The 11,755-nt window shown below is 45.9% G+C and overlaps 1 protein-coding gene across 1 annotated transcript; it reads left to right on the top strand.

Moving 5' to 3' along the window:
* The first annotated feature begins 4,761 nt into the window (after positions 1-4,761).
* LOC139061986 (uncharacterized) lies at positions 4,762-8,014 on the top strand. Its single transcript, XM_070542015.1, is given in 6 exon segments — positions 4,762-4,976; positions 5,117-5,236; positions 5,438-5,624; positions 5,678-5,828; positions 6,039-6,094; positions 6,448-8,014. Coding segments are annotated over 6 exon segments (2,214 nt in total). The 3' UTR covers positions 7,933-8,014.
* The last annotated feature ends 3,741 nt before the right edge of the window (positions 8,015-11,755 follow it).

The following is an 11,755-nucleotide window of genomic DNA, read 5'->3' as shown; positions in this document are numbered from 1 at the left end:
ATATATAAATTTAACTTACTCTGTACAGGTGCAGGAGGTGGGGCGTTCTCTTCGTCGGTCGTGGGTTGTTCTGAAAGGATAAAAAACATCATCTTTTTTACTTCAAAAATTAAATATACTATGCAGAGCGGTTTTGTGAAACAGCTTACCGGCTGGCTGCTCAGGACCACGTTCAGCGGTTTCAGAGTCGCTGTCGGATTGTTCTGAAAGAATAAAAACAAGGAAAAATATGAACGAATCATCTTTGAAGTAAATAACCACCTTTTTATAAATCTCTTACCCTGTGCTGGAGAAGGGGGAGGAGGAGGAGGAGGTGTGGGCGGAGATATTGAAGCGGCTGTCGGATGTTGTTCTGAAAGTATAAAAAACAACGGTAAATGTGAACGAGTCATCTTTGACTTATTAATCAGTTGTTTTTTTATCGTTACCATCCGTCTGCGCATGAGAAGGGGTTGGAGGTGGTGGTGGGGGCTGAGATATTGGGGGTGCGTAGGCCGTCGGCCGTTGCTCTGGAGAATAAAAACGATAAATATGAACGACACACCTCTGACTTATTAATCGCTATTTTGTAATCACTTACCAGCTTCGAGGATCGTCTGTGGCGTGATGATCCTGTAACGAACAGCTTTCACGTTCGCATTCGCGTGTGATCTGACGGTATGGCTGGGCTGATACGGATGTAAGACGGTTCGGCTGGTGGATGGAGGCGTGGTTGGGTAAAAGTTATCACTTCCGGGGTAAGGTTGAACCCCCTCCTTTTCTGTAAAATGAGATATTTCTCAGCTGAAGAAAAGGACGTTACGTATATATTTATAAAATCCACTCACTCAGATTCTCGACCGCGCGATTAATTTTAGACAAATCATCCAGGGGGGAAGGTACCGGAGTTTTACAAGTTAATTCCTCAATAGGAATTTCTTCCCACTCGCCGTCCGATATGACAATAGCGTCTGAAAATAAAGATGTTAAACCAGAAAGAGAAAAAAAAGATTTGCGTCTTGAGTTAAAAACTTACCCGTCATCTTAGCTTGTTACACCTCAAATCACGACTCCGAAAATGCGGGTTTACATTTTATACAGCTGTTTAAAAAAAATCTTGAATAGAAAACGGTTGCGATTGGTCGAAAAAAAATGTTTATAAACAATACATAGTCATTTGCTTTGTTGTATAGGTAGACAAATGTATGAATGGGTGTTTAGAGTTGTGTGTGTGTGTGTGTGTGTGTGTGTGTGTGTGTGTGTGTGTGTGTGTGTGTGTGTGTGTGTGTGTGTGTGTGTGTGCTCGTATCCATTGCTTCATCAAAACTCCCCGGAGCAGAAATAAAAAAACCTTTACGATCCAAAAAATAATACCGTACCGTTTTTGTACCGGACATTTCTTCCTGAAATCTCATCATGTCTCAATTCGAACGTTGTTTTTAGCAGAGGAAGGCTATATTCAAAACACGTATCCATCGGTTCTTCTTATTCTTCTTCTTCGCTCATGTTTTGGTTAAAATGTAGCAGCTCTTTCACTCGTGTGTAAATCCGTTTACGACATGCATGTGCCTTAGTTTAACTATTCTGAGAGGTATGACATTAAAGGTTTGACCAGAGGTACGTCTGCTCTGAGACTTTACTAATCCACCCCTCCCAAAAAACAAACCTCATAAACAGCTTTTTATTTATTTCAGCTGTTATAGGTCCTACAAAATGGATCAAATCTTTTCTCTGAGGCAGGAAGCAATGTGTGTGTGTGTGTGTGTGTGTGTGTGTGTGTGTGTGTGTGTGTGTGTGTGTGTGTGACAGTGAAAACAAAATGTGACACTAAAGGCAGGAGGCGAGGGGTTAAGCTTTCAGTGTTGATGATGACGAACCAAAGGATGCTGTTCACCTAAATAGCTCTTTGAAACAATAGCAAGTCATTTGCTTTTGTGAATTGTTACCATGCCGACTTGGTTAGAATGAACCAGAACTTTGTTTTAAAACTTTCCCGCCACTCTTTCAATACAGCCCACCTGCAAAAAAAGTAAGTAATTTGCTTTTTGTGTGTTGTTTCTGTGACGATTTGGTTCAACCAGTTCTTTGTTTTTAAAACTTTCCCGCCACCTGCAAAAAAAAAAAGAAGTCATTTGCTTTGTCAGAAGTCGCTGGCCGTGCAAAATTGTTTAGAATGAACTTTAAAAAAGCTCAACAGATCTTAAAAGCATCACGCTGAGGTAAGGATCAACTTTTGTTCTTATAGGCTTGAGTATGCAGGGTGGTTTACAACAGGACCATAAATGGTTTAGGATGGTAAACCATTGCTTTTGTGAAGTGAGAGAAATGTTTGAATGGTTTAGTCAAAGACAAATGTTTGAATGTAATCCTTTTACTTCTTAGAGAAGTGTGTGTGTGTGTGTGTGTGTGTGTGTGTGTGTGTGTGTGTGTGTGTGTGTGTGTGTGTGTGTGTGTGTGTGTGTGTGTGTGTGTGTGTGTGTGTGTGTGTGTGCTTACAGCCTCTGATGATTCATCCATTATTTGAGGTGCTGCTGGACAGAGAGTTTTACACAATAGTTTTAGTTCTGGTCAAAAAGTGTCTGAGAGCTGCATGTAAATAACACATTTAAACACAAAGTTTAAGACTGAACATACGAAATCCAACGTGAACATGTGCCAGATGGCTGAGTAAATCAAAGAGATTATTAATGACATAGACAATGTGTCACTCTGAAGAGTTTGTGTGTGTTCAGCAAAAGGCTGCAAAAGTTCTTGCATTGACTTCAGCTTATGCCACCCACTCGAGAGCAAGCAGACCATCCCATTTGCTTTGTGAGTTGTCGACTAAAAGCGTCACACTGAGGTAAGGATCAACTTTTATTCTTATAGGCTTGAGTATGCAGGGTGGTTTACAACAGAACCATAAATGGTTTAGGATGGCAAACCATTGCTTTTGTGAAGTGAGAGAAATGTTTGAATGGTTTAGTCAAAGACAAATGTTTGAATGTAATCCTTTTACTTCTTAGAGAAGTGTGTGTGTGTGTGTGTGTGTGTGTGTGTGTGTGTGTGTGTGTGTGTGTGTGTGTGTGTGTGTGTGTGTGTGTGTGTGTGTGTGTGTGTGTGTGCTTACAGCCTCTGATGATTCATCCATTATTTGAGGTGCTGCTAGACAGAAAGTTTTACACAATAGTTTTAGTTCTGGTCAAAAAGTGTCTGAGAGCTGCATGTAAATAACACATTTAAACACAAAGTTTAAGACTGAACATACGAAATCCAACGTGAACATATGCCAGATGGCTGAGTAAATCAAAGAGATTATTAATGACATAGACAATGTGTCACTCTGAAGAGTTTGTGTGTGTTCAGCAAAAGGCTGCAAAAGTTCTTGCATTGACTTCAGCTTATGCCACCCACTCGAGAGCAAGCAGACCATCCCATCTTGTTTGCTACTTCACAAACAGATTCTTTAACTTTGAGGAGACGTACAACCATTTCATAAGTACTTGACCAGCGTGTGGGGCTGTCATTCACAGCAGTTAGGCCGCACTCATCCACTGTCAGTGAGCCATTTTTTTCTTAGAGCTCGGCTTTTCACCATTCGGACAGATCTGAGCTTTTAAAGAGTTATACACAATAGGATTACACTCAGAAGGGAGGGGGGCTGTGGGAACCGATGGGCTATCACAAAAAGAAACTTCACACGCCATTACACACATTAGCCTATGACGTGGGGATCATGGACATCTGGACACGTTCAACAATACGCCATTGATGATGCGGCGTGGGGGGTCTAGGCCATCTGGACGATCAACAATACACATGTCCATTTGATTAATGATACGGAAGGGGGGGCAAAGATTGAACAATACACCTGTCCATTTGATTAATGATAGGAAAGGGGGGCAAGGTCAAGGGTCAAATGAACAATAGGACTGAAAGGTCAAAAAGGTCAAAGAACAATAGACCTGTCAAAATGTTTGACGAAAGGTGTCTTATAATTCTCTCTGTTATGTCCTTTGTCAGATCATTGTTGTTTGTCGTGTTGTTCCTGCCGTATCCTGCTATTAAATCAATTTTTATTTCATCCGTGCCTGCTCTTCTGCCTCCTGGAACCCTCCACCACACTTGGTCCACCATCTCCACCCTCACATCATGACACCACTGTACTGACCATTATGCGTCAAAGGGTTAATGTTCAAATAGCATAACAAACAATAAGTTCATATTCAGAAAATTCACACAGAATTTCTCATTCAGCAGAGGCAATAACAGCCTGAACGAGCATAAAGCAAGATCAAAACTTAAGATAGCGTTTTCATTTTATTAAAATAATTTCTTTTAAGATTATAGATTGTATAAAATTAATACTGCAATAATTTAAGCTGCTTGTTTATAGTTTGTTTTTGCGCCTTTAAACATGCTTCAGTCCATTAAAATTCATCTATTTCTTCTTGAATGTCTTTCCACTATCAAGTGATTAGTTTGTCACCATTTATAAATGTTGTAAGCTATTGTATTTAGCAGAAAATCTTTTTAATTAAATGTGCTGAAGCCCCCCTAAAACGGACCTAACGACGTCAGCGGTGGAGGGGCCAACTTCACGTAGGTCCTTCAGACTCCTGTTTTCCAAACTCTCTCAGTTGGAAATCTCCACTCTTCTCTACTGCTACTTGATTCTTGCCTCTCTCACTCTGGACGTTAGACCGGAAGCTCTCAACTGTCCACCTTTGGCTAAATGGCAACATTTTTTCAGTCTGGCCAAAAGTCTGTTCTCTTTCTTAACATTCGTTTCGATGTCTCACTATGGGATACGCCCCTCCGTGGATTCCTCAGAAGCACTTATCTCAATACGCCAATCCTGATTGGCCAGTGACCGTGACGTACGTGTCCCCCCCCCCCCCCCCCAGCCACGGATCGTCCCCGTGCGCCAGGGCCGCCAAAGCACAAAGCCCCCGCGCATGTGCAGTGGTTGCCATGAGCACCACTGCCCCACAACCTCTGGAGGGAGCTGCTGCTCCGTGTGTCACGGCTGTGTCACCGCTCTCCACTCACATAGAGGAATGGACAGCGGTTTCTGCTTCACATTGGGTGCTAAGAACTATTTCGAGAGGTTACAGGCTCCAGTTCGCTTCAGTTCCTCCTCGATTCTCCGGCGTAGTGTTCTCCCACGCCCAGGGGACATCAGCTCACATCCTTCAGGGAGAAATCTCCTCCCTGCTGAAGAAGGTAGCGATATGCTTGTGCCTCCCGATCGGTCTCAGAGCGGTTTCTACTCCAGGTACTTCCTGGTCCCGAAACGGGGAGGAACCGGGATTCGCACGATCCTGGATCTGAGGGCCCTGAACCGATGCCTCAGAAAATACAGATTCAAAATGCTCACGCTCTCACCCCTTTTGCGTCTGATTCACCAGAACGACTGGTTCACCTCAATCGACCTGAGGGACGCATACTTTCATATTCCCGTGTACCCTCCACACAGGAAATTTCTGAGGTTTGCCTTTCAGGGAGTGTGTTACGAATACACCGTGCTCCCATTTGGCCTCTCACTGAGCCTGAGGGTGTTTGTCAGGTGTACAGAGGCGGCGATCGCCCCTCTGAGAGGGAGGGGCATTCGGCTGGCCACGTATTTAGACGACTGGCTCCTGCTGGCACGGTCCAGAGAGGAGGCAACGTCAAACATGCTGGTTGTGATCCATCACTTGTGTGGTCTGGGTTTCAGAATAAACTGGCAGAAAAACGCTTTACTCCCCTCCCAGAAAATAACCTTTCTAGGTCTGAATCTGGACTCAGGGACGATCACGGCCCGTCTCTTGGCACCACGTGTGAACGCGCTCTCGTTCTGCCTGGCGTGCTTCCGCCTACACAGTTCGGTGTGGTTTGCGTTATGCCTCAGGCTTTTGGGTCTCATGGCGTCGGCTATTTCAGTGGTACCACTCGGCCGTCTACACATGAGAGATTTTCAACGCTGGGTGGCTTCTCTGGGACTCTCTCCAGTGCGCCACAGAGCACGCAGGGTGACGGTCTCTGCAGCGTGCGTCGCGGCGCTTCGCTGTTGGCGTCACCCCTCCCTCTTGGCACAGGGGGTGCCTTTGGGGTTGGTTCTTGTGAGGAGAGTGGTCACGACAGATGCAAGCCTGTCAGGTTGGGGGGGGGGGGGGGGGCTCCTGGAGGGTCGCTCTGTCAGGGGTGTGTGGAGCAGAGAGCTCTGGGGGACACACATAAATTATCTGGAACTCCTCGTGGTCTTTCTGGCCCTGAGGCGCTTCCTGCCTTTTTTCTCTGGCCATCATGTCCTAGTGAGAACAGACAACACCACGACTGTGGCTTATATACACCGCCTGGGAGGGGGGGGGGGGGGGGGGGGGCTGCGCTCCATGCCATTACACATGCTGGCACGCAGACTGATCCTATGGTGCAGCAGGCATCTCCTCTCTATCAGAGCCACCCACGTCCTGGGTGTTCTGAATGGGGGGTGGATCTGTTGTCCAGAGGGACACCCCTGTACGGGGACTGGAGCCTGCATCCAGCAGTGTTGGAACAGATTTGGATCTGGTTCGGCACAGCTGTAGTGGATCTCTTTGCCTCCAAGGAGAATGCTCAGTGTCCACTGTTTTTCTCCCTGCGCGACCGAGACGCTCCACTCGGCGTGGATGCGCTGGTGCACGACTGGCCACTGGGACTGCTTCACGCTTTTCCCCCAGTGGCCCTGATACCACCCACCTTGCTGAGGGTACGAACCCAGCGCCACACTCTCATTCTGGTGGCCCCATACTGGCCAGCCATGCATTGGGTGGCAGACATTTTCCAGCTCCTGGAGGGCCAACCTTGGAAACTGCCGCTTCGCAGGGACCTGGTGTCCCAAGCGGGAGGCTCAATCTTCCACCATCATCGAGAATGGCTGGATCTGTGGGCCTGGCCCCTGAGGGGTGCGGGCTAGGGTCAGCCGAGCTTCCCCAGGCAGTCATTAGAACCATTCAGAATGCTAGGGCCCCCTCCACTAGGTCCCTATATGACTGTAAATGGAGGGTGTTTGAAGCCTGGTGTCAGGGCAGGGAGGTCTCAACCTTCCAGTGCCCTGTGAACGTCATTCTGTCTTTCCTGCAAGACTTGTTGGATGGGAAGAAGGCTTTCTCCACCATTAAAGTGTACCTGGCAGCCATTTCCGCCCGATACTTGGGTTTTGGGGAGAAATTGGCAGGTCAACACGCCCTGGTGTGTAGCTTCATGAGGGGCGCACGCAGGCTTCTCCCTGTGTCTTGACCCCTGGTGCCCTCATAGGATCTGTGCTTGGTGCTGTCTGCCCTCTCCGGGCCTCCATTTGAGCCTATGGACGGCCTGGACCTTAAGATCCTGTCTCTTAAGGTGGTGCTACTCCTGGCTTTGGTATCTGCAAAGCGAGTTAGTGACTTACAGGCTCTCTCTGTGCACCCATCCTGCACCCAGTTTGCACCAGGTGACATGAAGGTGTCCCTGAAGCCCAACCCTGCCTTTGTGCCTAAGGCAGTGGGCTCCTTTTCTCCTATTATCCTCACAGCTTTCTACCCACTGCCCTTCTCCTCTCCTGAGGAGGAGCGGTTGCACAAGCTGTGTCCGATTTGCGCGCTCAAGGAGTATGTTAATCGGACGGAGAACCTTTGCATGGGGGACCAGCTTTTTGTGTCATGGGGTGGGCCTCGTAAGGGGAAACCCGTCACAAAGCAGCAGCTTTCCCACTGGATTGTGGAGGCTATTTCTATGGCTTACTCCTGTCAGGGCATTCAGGCACCTGTAGGGCTCAGGGCCCATTCTACTAGGGGCCTGTCTGCTTCTTGGGCCCTTTTTCGGGGGCTGTCAATCCAGGAGATTTGTGCTGCAGTAAGTTGGGCTTCTCCACTTGCATTTGCATGCTTCTATAAGCTTGATGTTTCGGCCCCTGCAATGACTCACACGATTCTGAGTGTGGGGTCTTTGGCGGGCCAAGACGTACCCCTGTAGGTTGGTGATCGCTGGATAAGCTGTCTGGCAATACGGGAGTCTCCATATCCCATAGTGAGACATCGAAACGAATGTTAAGAAAGAGAACTTTAGGTTACTACCGTAACCCCGGTTCTCTGAGTAACATGAGTGAGATGTCTCACCAGACAACCCTTCTTGCTGGGCGAAGCGAGAAGAGGTGTTTATCTTGAATGGTGCCTGCGTTGGGACGCTTGCTACTTCTAGTAGCAGGGGACGTGTACGTCACGGTCACGGTCACTGGCCAATCGGGATTGGCGTATTGAGATAAGTGCTTCTGAGGAATCCGCGGAGGGGCGTATCCCATAGTGAGACATCTCACTCATGTTACTCAGAGAACCGGGGTTACGATAGTAACCTAAAGTTTAGTATGTCTCATAATCATGACAGTGATGTCATATTGAACAACAGTTGTATTTGATTCTAGTTTTAATGATTCTGTTTCAGGTGGAGTTGCAGTGTGATTCCTGTGTCCTGTGGCCCGTGACCTGTCAGCCCGGTTCTGGATGTGGTGACCTTTTAACAGATCTAAGAAAAAAATTTAATAAAAGAATGAAACTTTAAAACTCCCAGACCTCATTTCATGATTGCTAATCAGCTATGGCTGATTTATTGTTTGGATCACAGTAGGGATGCACCGATGGATCGGCATTTGATCGTAATCGGCTGATAGCGCCCCTATCGGCTTTGATCGGAATTTTCAAAATAGATCAGAGCAAACCGATCAGGTAGGGTTGTCACGGTAACCAGTGTAGCGCTAAACCCCGGTAAAAAAAAAAGAAAAAAAGTTGACAATAATAACCGTCTTGTTTTTTAAAAAAACTATATTATCTTGGTGGGTTTACCGTGGCTGCGGTGTAGGCGCGGTGACCCTTACCAGCCACCGTATCATCGGCTGAAGTTGCCGGCGGCACATGCACGCTTTGTTTACAACAAAACTTTCTTGAAGCTAAAGCTGAAATAATGGTCAAAGGAGGAGACGGCAGCGCTCAGGAGGACATTTATTATCCATCAAAGAAGACAAAGTCGGAAGTACAGGCATCTTTTAGATATTTGAAGAATGCCGAGGGAGTTTATGGAAGACGGACGGCTATCCTGTTTGCAGCACGAGCAGAAAAAGTGTCTGTGAAAGGCAGCAACGCTTCAAATCTCATGACACATCTGCATGACCATCACCCACAACTCTACAGTCAACGCCAGGCAAGCTAACGTTAGCGTTTTAGCTAAAATGCGTGATCCGAGGATTTGGGTTGAGGGAGAAGGCAACGAGTCGCTATATAAAGCAGCCGCAGCGCCGCTACCTGCATATAAACAGTGTCGCGGACACCCCCATGTTGAAATGACGCTATGCATTACGGGGCTCCCAGGGTCAGATGAGAGTTGGTCTCTCTCCGAGAATAATTATGAATTTAACAATGATTACTGCCTGATGACATTTTCCCACATCTGCAAAGCTCACTGGAAGGACACAAACCGAGGACAATATTTTCCTGATATACGGATTACTCAAGTAAGGGTAAAAAAGTATCTGATTAGAAGGCTACTTGAGTACTGAGTATCATCTGATCTAATATTTTTTAAATGATGACATCAAACAGACATAAAATAAGAAGTTATGGGCAAATATTGGTATTTTAAAGACTGAAGGGGAAAATGTAAACAAATAAACAACTTAATTACAAAATAACACATTTTAGGCAAAATTTAGACACAAACTGAGGACAATATTTTCCTGATATACAGGGTTTATTTAATTGTGTGAAAATGTAGCATGTTTAAAAAAATACCGCGATAATACCGAAAACCGTGGTAATTTTGGTCACAATAACCGTGAGGTTAAATTTTCACACCCTGACAACCCTAACCCCCAAATTCCACTACCTCCGCTCCGCTGCGCTCTGCTCCGACACGAACGCTGGAGCAAAATCGGTCCCGTTGTAGTCAATCAGAGCAATTCCACTACTGCGGCCGTGCTCCGGCAGTGCGGCGCCGTGCGCCGCCCTCTGTTCCGGCAAAAATAGAATCGATCCTATTTTCGCCGGATGCCGGAGCACCTCCGCAGTAAATGGACAGAAATCACAACGGCCCAACAGGAAAAGGAGCGAGCACAATTTCCGTTTTTCACAATAAATCGATAAACAAAAGGCGTTTTTTGTTTCATATGCACAGGTTTAACAACTTTTAACAACTATCAATGGCGGCTGAAGTTTAAATGCACAAAAGTAAGCCATAAATACAGTTTCTACTATCAAAGTAGTCACACTTTGTTGATCCAAACACTGCTCATCTCTCAACACAACTGATGGGCAGATTAAACAGTTCATGCCGATGCTTCTCCCACACAACGGGTGTTTGGATCTAACTTCCGCGTTTACTGCTCGGACTGTATCGCAAGATCTCGAAAATCCCGCGCATGCTTGTTTGCCCACCTCAGGTCTCCGCACCGAAGCGGAGCCGTTGTAGAGCGGGTACCAGTAAAAATTGAGTTTGGAAGCGAGTGGCTGCGGAAGGCGGGGGCGGACCGGAGCGGAGGTAGTGGAATTTGGGGGTCATACAGACCATTTTAGATTAGGTTACATTTCCTTTATTCCCAGATTATGTAGTTTGTAGCACTCATTATAATGTTGTAGAAAATTTCTGGCCAATGAACGTGATCGGTATCGGTGATCGGTATCGGTGATCAGCATTCTTTGATATCGGTATCGGTGATCGGCAGCAAAAAACCTGATCGGTGCATCCCTAGATCACAGTGAGTTACACTAATTCTAATATATTGTTATTTCTATTATACATACATACTTTTTAATTATTATTTTCACATGACTGTTATCAGGCTCTCTTGTTCTGATTCTCATGATAATTCAGTTTCTTCCAATAAGTTATCTTGTGCTTACTTCATCTGTATAATGTCTCTTTACTTATGGTGAATTGTACTGAGTCCAGAATAAAGGCTACTTTGCTGTACAAGATACAAACAAGTATTACGTTTTAGAAATATATGAAATGTATTTAGCCTGCTAATTTATCTCAAATACTAATAACTACCGTATTTTCCGGACTATAAGTCGCACTTTTTTTCATAGTCTGGCCGGTCCTGCGACTTATACTCCGGAGCGACAAATGTACCAAATTATGTAGGCTATACCGCGCTGCTGCGGGCCGGCTCTGGACCAGGAATGAGCTCCCCTGTCCCGCTGGGAATAAAAAACACACAGCCATCACCTGCTGGAGCCTGTTGCACACTGGATCCAGCCCAGGTTTCAGCTCTTCTGCCCCGCTATCACCTGCTGCAGCCTGTGGTACGCTGCTGCGGGCCGGCTCCGACCCAGGAATGAGCTCCCCTGTCCCGCTGGGAGGGTTTCAAACACCTCCATTCTCTACTGGAGACCGTGGCGCGCTGCTGCGCCACGTTGTTTATTCTGTTATTGTTACTGGTACTTGTCTTGCAATGTGAAACGCTTGGTCTCAGATTTTACAAGAAAAATGATGAAATTTCCCCCCAAAATGCGACTTATAGTCCAGTGTGACTTATATATGTATTTTGTTCTTCGTTATACATTTTATTCAGTGCACGGCATGAAGACTTATCGCTGACCGTGTAAACCAATGTCTGTCGAATATCCAACGTCCAACTTTAAGCTAACTTCACCGCGGTATTAAATGCGTGATTTTTTTGAAAACGAGTCTTTTTTTCTAATTAATCATAATTAACGTGTTAAAGTCCCACCTCTAGATAAAACATTCCAGTAAAATATTTCATAAAGGAGACACACAGTAATATTTGAGAGGTGAAACTAAGTTTATA

The sequence above is a fragment of the Nothobranchius furzeri genome, chromosome 2 (genome assembly GCF_043380555.1).
Source record: "Nothobranchius furzeri strain GRZ-AD chromosome 2, NfurGRZ-RIMD1, whole genome shotgun sequence".
NCBI classification, from domain to species: domain Eukaryota; kingdom Metazoa; phylum Chordata; class Actinopteri; order Cyprinodontiformes; family Nothobranchiidae; genus Nothobranchius; species Nothobranchius furzeri.
This window is presented reverse-complemented; position numbering and strand designations above follow the sequence as displayed.